Raw genomic sequence first — 16,830 nt, forward strand, 5'->3', positions numbered from 1 at the left:
TGCAATCTGCTCTTCAAAGAATCTAATTAGTTTCTGTGTGTAATGTATAGTCAGTCAAGAGAATCTTGAGATCTATCTAATTTTATATCTGCTATCTTACATTTTTCCTTTTACAAATCAATGTTGCCTTTGTGCAACACTATTGGTATTTTTCAATGGACTGTAGTGCTAATCGGCCTGTAATTCCCATATTCTCCAGTTTTTTTAAAAGAAGCAAATTATACTTTCACATTTGCAGGAATTCAACCACCACAGGTGTGCCCAGTCTATACGTAGATTAAAATCACACATGATCTGATGGCTCCATGGTTAGCACTGCTGGCTCACAGTGCCAGGAACCCCGGGTTCAATTCCACCCTTGGGCCACTGTCTATGTGGATTTCCTCTGGGTGCTCCGGTTTCCTCCTGCAGTCCAAAGATATTCAGGCTAGTGGATTGGCCATGCTAAATTGTCCATGGTGACCAGAGATAGAACATAGAACATAGAACAGTACAGCACAGAACAGGCCCTTCAGCCCACGATGTTGTGCCGACCATTGATCCTCATGTATGCACCCTCGAATTTCTGTGACCGTATGCATGTCCAGCAGTCTCTTAAATGTCCCCAATGACCTTGCTTCCACAACTGCTGCTGGCAACGCATTCCATGCTATCACAACTCTCTGTGTAAAGAACCCGCCTCTGACATCCCCTCTATACTTTCCTCCAACCGGCTTAAAACTATGACCCCTCATGTTAGCCATTTCTGCCGTGGGAAATAGTCTCTGGCTATCAACGCTATCTATGCCTGTCATTATCTTGTATACCTCAATTAAGTCCCCTCTCCTCCTCCTTTTCTCCAATGAAAAAAGTCCAAGCTCAGTCAACCTCTTTTCGTAAGATAAGCCCTCCAGTCCAGGCAGCATCCTGGTAAAACTCCTCTGAACCCTCTCCAAAGCATCCACATCTTTCCTATAATAGGGCGACCAGAACTGGATGCAGTATTCCAAGTGCAGTCTAACCAAAGTTTTATAGAGCTGCAGCAAGATCTCATGACTCTTAAACTCAATCCCCCTGTTACTGAAAGCCAAAACACCATATGCTTTCTTAACAACCCTGTCCACTTGGGTGGCCATTTTAAGGGATCTATGTATCTGCATGCCAAGATCCCTCTGTTCCTCCACACTGCCAAGAATCCTATCCTTAATCCTGTACTCAGCCTTCAAATTCGACCTTCAAAAATGCATCACCTTGCATTTATCCAGGTTGAACTCCATCTGCCACCTCTCAGCCCATCTCTGCATCCTGTCAATGTCCTGCTGCAGCCTACAACAGCCCTCTATACTGTCAACGACACCTCCAACCTTCGTGTCGTCTGCAAACTTGCTGACCCATCCTTCAATCCCCTCATCCAAGTCATTAATAAAAATTACAAGCAGTAGAGGCCCAAGGACAGACCACTCACCACTGACTTCCAAGCAGAACAGCATTAACAGCGAAACAAACTAAAACTGCACCACTAGCATCAAGCAAGCAAAGACAGAGGTTTGGAGCTCAGTCAGCTAGAATTCTTCATTGGCTTGACACAGACATAAATTAGTAATGGACTCCAGTGAATTAAACCTGGAATTTCTACACTGCAGGCGGAGATTGCGGATTCATCATGAAGAGCCATTACAGGTGGGCTGAGTCAAAGTATGCCAATAAATAAACCAGAACTATTTCTGGAAGTGGTTAATGTAAAATAAAACTGGTCTGAAGAAAAACAGGAACCATACAATGATCATTTGGCATGCAACAAGGAAGGCAGATAATAAGGGCTAAAAATACAAACTAAGGAAAATACTACCTAAAAATAATAAATATCAGTAACACCTTAATATAAATATCTTAAATGACAGAAGAGACCTTGGGAGTCCAGGTTCATAGTTCCTTGGAAACAGAATCGCAGGTAGACAGGATAGTGAAAGTGACATTTGGTATGCTTGCCTTTATTGATCAGTGCATTGAGTACTGGAGTTGGGAGGTGATGTTGCAGCTGTAAAGGACATTGGTTAGACCACTACTGAAATACTGCACTCAATTCTGATCTCCCTGCTGAAGGAAGGAGGTTATGAAACTTGAAACAGATCAGAAAAGATTTAGAAAGATGTTGCTAGGATTTGAATGAACATTAGGGAGAGGCTGAATAGGCTGGGGCCATTTTCCCTGGAGAGAAAGGCTGAGGGATGATTTTATATAATTTTAGAAAATCATGAGAGGCATAGATAGGGTGAAGAGCCCAGGTCTCTTACCCGATAGTAGGGGAGTCCAAAACTAGAGGGCATAAATTTAAGGAGAGAGGGGAAAGATTTAAAAAGGGACCCAAGGGACAATCTTTACATGCAGAGGGTGGTGTGTGTCTATGGAATGTGCTGCCCGAGGAAGTGGAGGAGGCTGGTACAATTCCAATATTTAAAAGGCATCTGGATGGGTATGTGAATAGAAAGGATTCAGAGGAGTATGAGCCAAATGCTGGCAAATGGACCAGATTTTAGAATATCTGATTGGCGTGGATGAGTTGGACCAAAGGGTCTGTTTCCGTGCTGTTTACCAGTGATTATTACCAATAGCTACAAACAGCATTCAATGCGGAGGAGTTGATTGATTACAGTGATTGAACTGGCTTGCACTAATTCTTGAATCATTGGATTAAAATAACCCCTGAATCATCTAATCGAAGAAATTTAAGCCAAGTTTATGTAACTGGTCCTCAAAACCAAACCATTCAAGCACCATCTTTGCAACTACCCTAACTCTTACCGTATTTTAGATCACAGATTTGACTGTCACTCTTTTTCAGTTTTTCGCAGATTTTAGTAACCGGCACATGATTGCTCATGGGTTTGGAGACTTCTTTAACTATCTTGGTGGCTGCATCACCTGTTGCTCCAATGTAATAGCAAAATCTGTTCTCCTTGTGTAGGCTAGGTGGATTAGCATGGAATGGGCCTGGGTAGGATGCTTTGAGAATTGGTGTGGACTCATTGCGCCGAAGGGCCTGTTTCCACACTGTATGGATTCTATGATTCTGTGATTACTGCGGCACTGTTGTGTGCTTCTCTAATTTCCTGTTGAATGTCATTCCTTACCCACCACTATTAATTGCACACCTACAGTGAACTCCCACTATGGTTATCACCTTTGGTGATTTTTAAATTCAATTTAGATTGATTCCACATCTAGATTTCCTGTACCTGCTCAGCAATAACCTGCTCAGTGACACTCAGTTTGGGTTTCTCCAGGGCCACTCTCCTGATCTCATTACGGCCTTGGTTCAAACATGGGGAAAAGAGCTGAATTCCAGAGGTGAGAGAGAGTGACAACCCTTACTACATTTGGTCAAATGCAGCCTTGTTGTTATTAAGGAGCCCGAGGAAAACTGGAATCAGTAGTGACCGGAGGCAAACTATTAGGTGGTTGGAGTCATACCTGACGCATAGGAAAATGGTCGAGGTTGTTGGAGATCAGTCATCTCAGCTCCAGTACATCTCTGCAGGAGTTTTCCTCAGGGTAGTGCCCTAGGCCCAATCATCTTCAACTGCTTTATCATTGACCTTTCCTCTATCTTAATGTCAGAAGCAGGGATGTTCGCCAATGATTGCAGAATGTTCAGCACTGTTCGTGACTCCTCAGATGCTGAAGCAGCCCGTGTTCAAATGCAACAAGTCCTGGACAATATCCAGGCTAGGGCTGACAAGTGGCAAGTCAAATTCATGTCACACAAATGTCAAGCTATGACTATGACTGTTAACAGACAATCTCCGCTCCACTCGTTAACATTTAATGGTGTTACCATCACTGAAACCCTCACTGTCAACATCCTAGGGGTTATCATCGACCAGAAACTCAACTGGACTCACCACATAAACACAGTGGCTGCAGGAGCAGGTCAAAAGCCAGTAATACTGCAGTGACTAACTCACCTCCTGACTCCTCAAAGCCAGTTCACCATCTACAAGGCATTAGGCAGGAGTGTGATGGAATACTCCCCACTTGCCTAGATTAGTGCAACTCCAACAACACTCAAGAAGCTTGACACTATCCAGGACAAAGCAGCCTGCTTGATTGACAAGACATCCACAAGCATCCACTCCCTCCGTCACTGAAGCTCTATAGCGGTAGAATTTACTGTCTCCAAGCTGCAATGCAGCAATTCATCAAAGACCCTCAGATAGCACCTTCCAAACGCACTATTACTTCCATTAAAAACAAGGACAGCCAACATATGGGAATACCCTTGAACTGCTCCAGTCCTCCTGCTGTGGGTTGATCCACAATGCCTCCCTCATGGCATTGTGGATCAACCCACAGCAGGAGGACTGGAGCAGTTCAAGAAAGCAGCTCACCACCACCTTCTCAAGAGCAACTAGGAATGGGCAAGAAGTACTGGCCAGCCAGTGACGTCCACATCCCAAAAATGAATGTAAAAAAAGTGCCCTTTCTTGCTATTGCACTGTCTATCTTTTTCTATCCTAACTGTTATTCCTGCAGATTGAATACCCTTGATTGTTCAGTTTCCAGCCTTGGTCACCCTACAACGATGTCGTCTTTTTAGAAGTTATTTTGTATCTGTATGTAACTGTTTGTGCAATTAATTCATCTGCCTTATTGTGAATGCTCTGTGCATTCAGATATATTACCTTCAGACATTGTTATGAATCCAGCTAATTTGTTACTGGTCAAGTCAGATCCCAGATGGAAATATAGCTTGATTTTATTTTTGGTTTTGTCAAGGCAGCTTTTCATTGGAACATAAAGATGCAGTGTAGCAGGCTTGGTTTCTAACAATGAAACAAAATTTTATTATGCAAAATAAGTTAAGACAAAAATTGGATAAACCAAATTATTTATATACCTGTTTAAAGTTTTCAACGCATACTGTAAAAGTACAATTCCATTAATCCTAACAGCATCCTATTACATTACACAAGAGACAAACTCTCTTATCGATCCCAGATAGAATATGACCTAACTGTAGTTTTAATTCCTAAACCTTAGAATCTGATAGCCATTTTCTGATTCCTCCTGTATGTGAGCTTAGATTTTCTTAGCTTCACATAACCCTTAAGGGTTTTGAACAAACATTTTCGGTATGGTGCCCCTAAACTAACGTTGAACTGAGGTAACTTCTTTATTTGTCATCCTAAACTACCTCTCTTTCTCAGTAGCAATTGTGTTGCACATCCAGCTTGAGCCAAGAATGTTGCAGAACTACATAGACTTAAATTAAAAAGTGTTCTTTCAAACTATAGGTGCTTCCCCTTGGCTCAAAAAGTTCCATCTACCTGAAATCTAGACACTACACTGTTTGTTTTCTTTGCTCTTAAATTCTCCTAATGCAAGCCAAACTCTATGACTTACCAGGAAGCCTCTTTCCAATACTGTGCTTTAAAAGAAATCACCCTGGCTACAGAAATACTTACAAGTTAACCATTAAATCCTTTTTTTTCAACAGAAAGAATGTGCATGCATCACTAGTTCAACATTCAAAAATCCAAAAAAGGTATTTCAAAGCATACATGTAAAAGACATTACATTGACTTTTTGATTTTTTTAACATGTTTTTTAAACATCAAAATTTGCTGCCAGCCTTCATTTTCTCTGCCTTCCATTTTTGTTCTCAATTTTTCTGTCATTTATTCCCATTGTTTTTATATTCACTCATGTCTCCCCATTCAATTTATTTCTGCCTATAACTCTAGTTTAAACATTATCCACTGTGCAAGCAACCATTCCAACTGGGGTGAACCCATATAGTTCATCCAGGTCCCATATTTGCATCCTCAAGAATATAAATCCTTCCCTCCTACACTATGCTTTCAGCCATGCACTTAGTCTGTTCTCTTATTCTTGATTTCAACCGCACATGGCGTGGGGAGTAATTCTGAAACTCACCATTTGAGGTCCTGATCACGTCAACTAACTCAGCTTACATGCCCACATTGTTTTAAGGTTAAAATACTAGTTTTAGACCCACTCTTTTTTCAGACTAGTGTAAAATTCAATTACATTGTTATTACTGCTATTTAGGTTTTTTTAAAATTATTAATCATTATTTGATCCTGCCTGATTAAACAACACCAAATCCAGAATAATCTCTTCTGTGGTTGGTTCCAGAATGTGTTTTCTCAAAAGCATTCTGTGAACTCATCATCAACACTTGCTATAAGAAATCTGATATTTCCAGTTTATATGCAGATTATGATCACCATTATTACTGCCAACATTTTATCACAAACACACTATTTATTTTTGCGTGATTTATTGTATATTGTGTTTGGTGTTTGGGACACTGTAAACCATACCAATAAGTGATGTCTTTCCCCTATCATTTCTCATTTCTACCCAAATGGGTCCTACAATCTGATCTCCTGAATCAAGGTCACCTCTAACTATTGCACTAATAGGACCTTTGATTAGGCGTGCTACCTCTTTTTCTTTATCTAGCATCCTATTCATTTTGAATGTCATGTATACCTTAAAATTCAGAACCAAAATCTTGACTGTGCACTGGCTGTCATATTCGTATACTTTAATATGTGCAATCAATTCATTGTTTTTCATGCTATGCAAATTCAGATGCAAAAGCTTTAGTCTTTTTGTTTGTTGCCTTTGTAACATCTAGTCTTAACTGCTAGTATGATCTTAGATTTACTATCTGTCCCTTCTTGCCATTCTTTGATCTTAATTTTCTATGCTTGTTTTTCACTCTTCGAATTTGATTCCATTCCTTGGTTTGTTACACTTGACCAAGCTTGATCCCTAGCCTCACGTGTTTACTTTGAAACTCTAGTTCTCTAGTTATGTTGCTCATGAGATCATCAGTCCCAGCATGGTACTGATGTAGACTGTTCCAACAGCACACATCCCAATTTCGCCAATGCTGGTGCCCATGCCTCATAACCAGAACTCACTTCTTCAACACCAGTCTTTGAATCAAACTTTCACTGCACTAAGTTTATTATCTTATGCAAAGGTACGAACCCTGTCTACTATTACTGTTAGGAATACACACATTTCCTTTGCTGCTCCTTATCGTGATGCTTCTGAGCCTCAGCATCTGTGCCATTTCATATCTTGGTGTCATCTGGTTTACAGTACAGAGATTAAATTGGTGACCAGTATTCAAAACATTAAGGCAAATTAAGAATTCAGTTGCAATTATATCAGATGTGTTATTTATTGCATGTATGTTAGTTACAAGTGAAACTTTAATACACAAAAAAGGTATTCTGTAAACTAATACACTGAAAGTAATGAATTTCACAATAAATGTTTCTATTAAAACAATTTATCTGAAAGTAAATCAACCAATTATGTTGCAGTACTTGTATATTATTGGACTGTGGTTCTCTTGATACAAGAGTTTAAGGAGTGTATCAAGGATGTTGTTATGTCAACATCAACTAACATTATGTCAACATCAACTAAAATAATGCTGCATTTTTTTTCTTCTCTAGTTTTGTTCTGACATCATGGAAGAATTTGACATTTTGCTTCCATTGGCCCTGGCAAGCAATGAGAGTTTTCTTCAGGAAATTAGAGAAACCTTTTTGGATGGTTGTTCTAAAGTGGCGGCAGATATGCAGTCTCGACTTGAAGAAAGAAGTAAAGAGGTCCCTTCCAAGGTTCCAGTACAAAATCTGTATATAATCCTCTCTACAGCAATATTCATCCATAATTACTTAACCAAATATGAGAATTTACTGAAAGAGTCGAACACAAAGTAAGTTCTCTGTACTTAAGCACTTAAATTGCAAATGCAAGTATAAACAGTGAAAATAAATTAATGTTTCATAGTTACCAAAAAGCATCTGATGATATCTAGTTGTAGTAGATGATAGGGAGAGATTACTTTAGTTCTAAGTTCAAGACATATAAACGTACAAATTAGGGTCAAGAAATAGGCTATTCAGCCCTTAACCACACAATGTCGTTCAATACAATCATGGCTGATTATAACCTCAAATCCACATTCCTGCCAACTTCTGATAACTTTTCATGCCCATGCGTAAGAATCTATCTGCCTATGCTTTTTAATATTCAAGGACTTGACTTCCACCACTTTTTAAGGAAGAGAATTCTAAAGATGCTCAGAGGAAAAAAAATCACTTAATCTCTGTTTTAAATGTGTGATAGCTTATTTTTAAACAGTGACCCCCTAGTTCTAGATTTTGCCTACTGGGAAAGCATCCTTTCCACATTTATCCTGTCAAGATCCCTGAGGATCTTTTATTTTTCAATCAAGACACCTTACTCTTCTAAACTCTAGATGATACAAGTCTAGTATTTTCAATCCTTCCTCATAAGACAACACCTCCACCACTACCCCATTCTATTAGTCTCATACATCTTCCTGGAACTGCCACAAAAGATTTGTATCCTTTCTTAAATAACATAACTAACATTGTACGCAGTACTTCAGATGTCACTTCACCAGTGCCCTTTGTAATTGAATTGAAGTATAATCTCCCTATTTATGTATTTAATTCCCCTCATGATAAATGATACCACTCCATTAGGCACATAATTCAGGCATGAGGGCACCCAGATCCATTTGAATCTCAGAGCTCTGCAATCTTTCAAAATTTAGATAATACACCTCTTTCTTCTTCCTACTAAAGTTGACAATATCACTTTTCCCACATAATATTCTATTTACCATATGTTTGCTACAGAATTAACCTAGTATATTTTTATAGCCTTCTCTGTGTCCTCTTTACAACTTACTTTCCTCCTTATCTTTGTGTCATCACTAAGCCTGGCAAATACACCTTCCATCCTTTCACCTAAATTGCTTATATAAATTGTGAAGAGAAATCTAAGTATCATACATTCATCGATTCCTTTTATGCACAACAGCTTCCTCTAAGAACTCCATAAGCCTGGTCAAACATGATTTCCCTTCTCAAAGCCATGTTGGCTGGTCTGAGTCCTTTGTTTTCCGTCCTTTTTTTTTTAATAAAGGCTTCCTTTTGCTGCTGTTTCTAAACAGTGTTACAGATGAGCAGGCAATGACCTAGTAGTATTGCTGGATTGTTAATCCAGGGACCCAGCCAATGTTTTGAGGACTTGGGTCGAATCCTGCCATGGTAGCTGAAGGAATTTGAATTCAATAGGTATCTAGATATAAGAATTTAATGGTGACCATGAAACCAATGTTGATTATCAGGAAAAACCCTTCTGGTTTACTAATGTCCTTTAGAAAAGGAAACTGTCACCCTTACCTGGTCTGGCCTACTCTAAATCTACAGCAATGAGGTTGACTCTTTATTGCCCTCTGGAATAATAAGGGATAGGGAATAAATGCTGGCCTAGCTAGTGACGCCCATATCCTGCAAATGTATAAAAGGAAATAAGCCTTACTCAACCATCAAATTCGGGGTGCAACTTAAACCGAAGGCTTCTGCCACAGAGACAGGGATGCTACCCATTGCATCACAAAACCTCCATTCGCAGTGATGTCTGCTTCCTAAGAAAAGCATGATTAGTGCTGCGTATTCACTACCAGTACTGATTTTATCTATATTTACTTTAACTAAAAACACAGAAATGAGGTTGAAATTTTTTGTGTCATGGTGAAGAAATGGATGTTTGATTGATACCTAATAATCAGAATCATTTGTAGCACTGAGATCTTGTGTCGTCTTATGCTGAGACCTGAAATCTCTGTTTCTTCAATCATTCTCTTAAGCAGGCTGTTGTCCTTGCCAATTCAGCGATATCAAGAATTCATCAGAGTGATTCAGTTTCAAGTTACAAATTACTGCATAAGAGTCTGTGCAACAAGCATTTTCCAAGATGCGCAGAGCCACCACTGGGATGACTCTAAATCTTTTTATGAGGTGTGTAAGTTAATTCAGTACTTCCTTGTTTATCACTTATTATGGTAATTGCGTTCTAATTGTGATTTTAATTGTATCTGTTGAGTGGGAAAAGAAGAATCAATCTTATTTAAAAAGAGGGTATTACTTACAGCACTGCAGTGTAAATTGGCACACGGTAGATTAATGCATGCTTAATGTTGATGTAAATAATAATGAATTTTTTGGGGAGAATGTTTTTGTGTGCATTTTGCACATTGTCCTCCACTTTTGGCACAGTCTAGATTGGAATGGTGATTAGTGGATTTTAAAATAATTAAGTGGAAAGATGCTGTTTTTACCCAGCTTTGAATGGTCAAGTTATTACTATAGTTGCAGATTTGAATGATAAGGCATGAGTTGAAAATTAAATAGAAGTAAAATTGAAAGGAATGAGACCAGTAGGGAAATTGAAGCAGTTACGTCTTGTGTTTACTTTGAAGAGCTTCCTTCAGATTAATCATAAAGGGCAGAATCCTCCATTCTGAAGTATAACATTGGCAGTGGCCATAGAAACGGGCATCACTCTCACTAGGATGAGTCAGCTTAAAAAGGAGAGAGGTCAAAGTGAACATAAGCTGTTTAGGAAATGGATCTGAGTAGATGGTTTTGGTGAACAAGGAAATGGCAGAGGAGTTAAACAAATATTTTGCATCCATCTTTCAAACATCCCTTTAATACTGAGGAATATGGAGGAGGAATGAAGTACCATTAGCATCACTAGAGAAGTGGTATTTCACAAGCCAAGGGGCTAAAGGCAGATAAGTCCCTGGTCCTGATGGCTTGCATCTAACAGAAGTAGCTACAAAGATAGCAGATGCATTAGTTGCAATTTCTGGAAGACTGCATTTGTGATACCCCTATTTGAAAAGGGAAGGAGACAAAAAACAGTTAACTATAGACCGATTAGCCTATGATCAGTTGATGGAAAAATGTTGAATCAATTAGTAAAGCAGTAATAGCAACACATTTGGAAAATCATAACCAATTAGGAAAGTCAGTCATGAAAGGGAAATTAAGTCTGATTAATTTATTAGCGTATTTGTTGGAAGTCTCCACCAGAGTATATAGAGGGGAGCCAGTAGATGTATTGTATTTGGGCTTCCAGAAGAGATTTGAAATGCTATCCCGAAAAGATTACATCATAAGATAAGAGCCAATGGTCTTGGAGGTAGTATATTGTTGTGGATGGAGAATTGGCTAATTGGAATGAAACAGCATGTGGCTATAAGGGGTTCTTTTTCAGTTTAACAACTGTAATGAAGGGGGTTCCGCGGGGATCAGTGTTGGGAACACAACTGTTTATAATATGTTAATGACTTGGAGGAAGGAAGTAAATGTGCTGAAGCTAAATTTGAAGATGACACGAAAATAGGTGGAAAGGCAAGTTGTAAAAGTTATAAAGAGTTTACAAAGACATTGATGGCTTAAATAAGTGAGCACAGATTTGGCAAATGGAGTATAATGTATCAAAATGTGAAATTCATTTTGGAAGGAAAACAAAAGAATAGTGCTATTTAAATAGAGAAGATAGGGTGACACGGTGGCTCACTGGTTAGCATTGCTGCCTGATAGTGCCAGGGGCCCAGGTTCAATTCTAGCCTGGGGTGACTGTGTGGAGTTTGTATGTTTTCTCCATGTCAGCGCAGGTTTCCTCTGAGTGCTCTGTTTTCTTTCCCTAGTCCAAAGATGTTAAGTTGATTAGCGATACTAAATCTCCCATAATGTCCAGGGATGAGTTGGCTATGTGGATTAGCTGTAGGAAATGCAAGGTTGGGGATTCTGAGTGGGATGCTTTTCAGAGGATCAGTATAGAGTGAATGGCCTGCTTCTGCAATGTAAGATTCTTTGAAAGAAATTCTGTAGAAAGCTGCAACACAAAGTGACTTGGGGGTTAGGTAAAAGTAAAGTCGCCATAGTTTTACCAGATCATAGGACTGCCAGCTCATTAGAGAGAGAAAGAGATGACCAATGGTGGGTTAACCTGAGGATCACCATGCCTCAGGTGGGGGAAAGAGGTTCAGATGGAGAATCCTATGTGCTGACCTCAGCTGATGCGGCAATTGAACCCATGCTGTTGGAGTACTCCTCTTTGCAAATCCAGCCAAATGAGCTAACCAACTTCCACTTGGGGGCAAAAGTAACACAGTGTGGAGCTAGAAGAGCACAGCAGGCCAGGCATCAGGAACAGGAAATTTGACATTTGGGGTGCACAAAATTCAGAAAGTTAACACAAAAGTGCAGCAGGTAATTAGGAAGGCTAATGAAATTTTGGCCCTTATTTCTGGGCAGCTGAATTCGAATTCAAATTCAAAGAGATCACCTCTCGTTCTTCTGATTCCATTGTTTAGCCTTTGCTAACTCCATCTGTTTAGCCTTTGCTCAATAGACAATTCCTCTATACCTGAGATCATCCTACTGAACATTCTGTGATGAGCCTCCAATGAAATAATGTCTTTCTTAAATAAGTGAACCAAAAATGCTCACAGTCCTCCAGAAGTGGCCTCACCAGCGCCATGTATATTTGCACTAAGACTGAAAAATGAGAGGTAATCTCTTTGAAACATATTGGATTCTTAATGGACTTGGCAGGGTAAATGCTGAGAGGACGTTTTCCCTTGGGGAGAGTCTAGGACTAGAGGACATAGTCTCAGAATAAAGGGGCCCTAATTCAAGACAGATGAAGAACAATTTCTTCTTTCAAATGATTAAGAGTCTTTGGATCTCCTTGCCACCAAGACCTGCAGGCCAGAGTCCTTTTTCAACATTTGAGGTTGAGATGTAATCTTTGATTCCCCTATTGATCAAGAATCTAAGGAAAAGGCAGGAAAGTGAATATGAAGAATGTTGGATTAGCCATGATCTTATTGAATGATGGGCCAGGCTAGAAGGATTGAACTGTCGACTCCTGTTCCTATTTCTTGTGGTCCTATGGCCTGATCCTGAAAACCTGTTTTTCGTTTGTTCATTCACAGGATGAGAGCGTCGCTAGCTGGGCTAGTATTTATTACCGGTCCCTAATTGCCCAGAGGACAGTTAAGAGTCAACATTATTGTTGGTTTAAAATCACACGTAAGCTAGACCAGATAAGGACAGCAGTTTCCTTCCCTAAAGGACATCAGTGGACCAGATGTGTTTTTCTGACAATTGATAATAGATTTATGGCCATCACTAGACTCTCAATTCTAGGTTTTTGTTGAATTCAGATTCCTTGAACAAGGTGACTGTGATATTCTTGCATAAATTTCTAGTTAGTTATCCCTTATTTTAAATTCCTCTTTGATCTGAAGAAAATAGATTTTTCAACTCTTCACAATTTACCAAATAGTTTTACAAGTGGCAAGTAACATTATTGTCCCCCAAATACCAGGCAGTGAGGGACTGCACCTTGACATTCAATGGTGTTACCATCACTGAATCATTCACTATTAACATCTTTGGTAATACCATTGACCAGATATTCTACTGGACCTGCTGCGTAAACACGGTGGCTACAAGAGCAGATCTGAGGCTAGGAATACTGCAGCAAATAACTTATCACCTGTCTCACTAAAGCCAGTCTGCCATCTATAAGGCACTAGCCAGGAGTGTGATGGAATACTGCCCACTTGCCTGGATGGGTGTAACTCCAACAATACTCCAAGCTTGACGCCAGGATAGAATAGCTCACTTGATTGGGACCGCATCCACAAACATTAAATCCCTTCACTACTGATACTCAGTCATTACACTGTGCCCTGTCAACAAGGTGCACTGCAGAAATTCACCAAAGATCCTTAAATAGCACCTTCCAAACCCATGACCACTTCCATCTAGAAGGGAAAGGGCAGCAGAGACATGGGAACACCACCTGCGAGTTTCCATCCAAGCCACTCACCATCCTGACTTAAAAATATATCAACACTGCTTCATTGTTGCTGAGTCAAAATCCTGTAATATTCTCCCTCATAGCATTGTGAGTCAACCTGCAGCACGTGGGCAGCTGCAGTTAAAGAAGGCAGTTCACTACCACTTTCTCAAGGGCAGCTAGGGATAGGCAATAAATGCTGGCCAATTAGCCACACCCATGTCCTTTGTGTGAATAAAATAAAGCAAGTTTAAACTTATTGAACTATTCTAATTTCCAAAACACTTCAGAGGTCATGTCTCCATCACAAGGCCCACAGATGGATTATTCATTATTTGAGTTGCTCTACCAGTTATTTTATAATATTACTTTTGCAGTAAAGGACAAGTCGTCATATTCCTAATGGATCATAGGGCTGCTCTCTCATTAGAGAGAGAGAGAGAAAGAGGTTGAAAAAGTAGGAACTCCACAGTAACATAGCCGATGTGGGAATTCAGTCCATGGTGTTGGGATCAGTCAGTGTCACAATTAAGCTCTCCACCCGTCTGAACTAACTGAAACCACACCACCTGCTATTTACTTTGCTTGTTATTAATTTGCAGATATGCCTATCGCTATGCCTATGTTATTAGCTTATCTCATAGGATGGACAAGTTGAATAGCTGGCAGTGTGCGCAAGTTGTGATGTGTGAACATAAGACTTACAACAGGGCTAACATGTACAGATGACTTAAAATCATGACTGTGGTTTCAATTCATGGGATACTGGCTGCAGTCAGTAAATGTGTTGGTTCTAAACTTACAAAATGTTGTAGGTTCTGGAAAGGTCCCACTGGAATTAGAAAATTTCAAATATAACATTTCTATTTAAGAAAGGAAGGAGACAAAATGTGGAAAACTATACAAACATCTGTGATCGGGGAAAGGCTAGAATGCCGTATTGGGGAGTTAGAGGTAGAGCGTTTTAAAAATTTAAAATAAAGCAGAGCCAGTGTTTTTAAAAGAGATACCATGTTTGGTAATTTGAGTCCTTTGAGAAAATAAAGACAAAATGAAAAATTGGGAACCTATAGATATGTACTTGGATTTCCAAAAGGCATCTGATAATATTATGATGGAAACTGGAGGAATGCACTGTAGCTCTAGTCTCACTCTTCCATGGGTTACAACACAGAATAAAAATATTTTGTTCATCTTTCAAAAAACCATTAAATGCCTTGTATGTGCTGGGTTTTAAACATAAAAAAGATCTTTTAACATGGTTTCTTCAGAAACACAGCTGTGGTTTTAACTTATTCAATAAAGATGCAATAACTTGTTAACATATGCAGTCAGTAATATAAAAATATTAATGTTTTAAGTCTCTGAATGCCCCAAAATAAACCTATAACCATATATTCTGCAAGGAAGAGATTTAAAAAAATAATTTTCTGCAGGGAATGGTTTTCTGGGAAAAAATACCTTTGGTTAATGGGCTATTGGTGAATGGAAAAGAATAGAGTGCAGTATATTCCAGAGTCTGCTGCTGTGATATGCTAGTTTGTGTAAACAAGTTGCTAATCATGCCCAGTTGTTTGTCAAGTTCTGGAGGTCAGGTAGCTTAGAAATTACAGCGTTGAGATTCTTTTAACCACTCTTTCAAAACAACAAGTAGAATTTCCCTGTGCTCAACAAGACGGTTTTCTTTTCAGGAATGAGAGGGATGCCAAGTGTGGCACGGTGGCTCAGTGGTTAGCACTGCAGCCTCACAGCACCATGGACCCTGGTTCAGTTCCAGCCGTGGGTGACTGTCTGTGTGGAGTTTGCACATTCTCCTGTGTCTGCATGAGTTTTGCCCAGGTGCTCCAGTTTCCTCCCACAGTCCAAAGATGTGCAGGCTAGGTGGATTGGCCATGCTAAATTGCCCGTAGTGTTCAGGGGTGTGTGGGTTATAAGGGGATGGGTCTTGGTGGGATGTTGCAAGGGTCAGTGTGGACATGTTGGGCCAAAGGCCCTGTTTCCACGCTGTAGGGATCCTATGATGGGCAGTATATTCTTGGTTGGCTTCCTTCCAAATTAACTAGTTCTTAGAACTGAGCTAGGTAAAACAAGAATCTCTTCAAGCCAGTCCCTATTCAAAACCTGCCCAGCAGAGCAGCAGTTATCACCAGTCTAAGAACTCTAGTTTAAAAAAAGTCATGTCTGCAATGAACTTTCCTTTATCACCTTCAAAGAAACCGCTACTGTGGATTTTATACAAAACATTAAATAAATTCCTTTTCCTCACAACACTTCAAAACTTAGGTTTTTCAAGCAATATTAAATATAAGCTACCTTCATAGCATAAGGTGTCATATCAAAGATTGCTACACAAAGTAAGAACTAATGTTGTAGATGGTGACATATCAATATAGATTGAGGATTGGTTAACTAACCAGAAGCAAGAAGTAGGGATCAATGAACCACTTTCACATTGGCAAGCAACTACTAGTAGGGTTGAGAGGGATTTGTGCTCGGTTCTAAGCTCTTTACAATCCAAATCAATGAGTTGGCTGAAAGAACCAATCAGCTAAACGTCCTGATGACAAAAAACAACTCGGAAAGTAAGTGGTCAAGAGGACATGAAGAGCCCACAAAGGGGCTTAGATAGGTTAATTGAGTGGGCAAAACTTTGGTAGATGAATTAAAGTCTAGGAACAAGTAGACTTTGGCATTAGTAGAAAAATAATATTATTTAAACTAAGAAAGATTGTGGGACTCTGTGATACAGAGGAATCATAGTGTCCTGGTACATGCATCAAAAACAGTTAATGTACAGGTTCTGCCAGTGACTAGGGATGTGTTGGCATACACTACAGTGGGAATAGACTATAAAAGTAGGGAGGTATTGCTGCAGCCACAGAGATCCTTGGGCTGCACCTTAAGTACTGCGTACAGTTTAGGTCTCTTTTTTTAAGAAAGGATATAATTGCATTAAAACAGTTCAGTAAAGATTCACTTGACTGATTCTTGAGATGAAGGAGTTATCCTACAAGGAAAGTTTGAGCAGGTTAGATCTATACCCACTGGAGTTTAGAAGGAGGGACGACCCTTTGGAAAGTTAAGATCCTGAGAAGATTT

The 16,830-nt window shown here is 39.5% G+C and overlaps 1 protein-coding gene across 7 annotated transcripts in view; it reads left to right on the forward strand.

The window, feature by feature from the left end:
* kiaa0825 (KIAA0825 ortholog) overlaps positions 1-16,830 on the forward strand; it is a 398,499-nt gene that overhangs the window by 81,624 nt on the left and 300,045 nt on the right. For 6 of the 7 annotated variants that reach the window (XM_048528205.1, XM_048528203.1, XM_059644749.1 and 3 more), the window contains 2 exons: positions 7,482-7,747; positions 9,716-9,866. In XM_048528205.1, the coding sequence (XP_048384162.1) occupies positions 7,482-7,747; positions 9,716-9,866 (417 nt within the window). The remainder of the gene's footprint in view (positions 1-7,481; positions 7,748-9,715; positions 9,867-16,830) is intronic. The other variant, XM_059644748.1, reaches the window with a different exon arrangement.

The sequence above is a fragment of the Stegostoma tigrinum genome, chromosome 3 (genome assembly GCF_030684315.1).
Source record: "Stegostoma tigrinum isolate sSteTig4 chromosome 3, sSteTig4.hap1, whole genome shotgun sequence".
Taxonomy (NCBI): domain Eukaryota; kingdom Metazoa; phylum Chordata; class Chondrichthyes; order Orectolobiformes; family Stegostomatidae; genus Stegostoma; species Stegostoma tigrinum.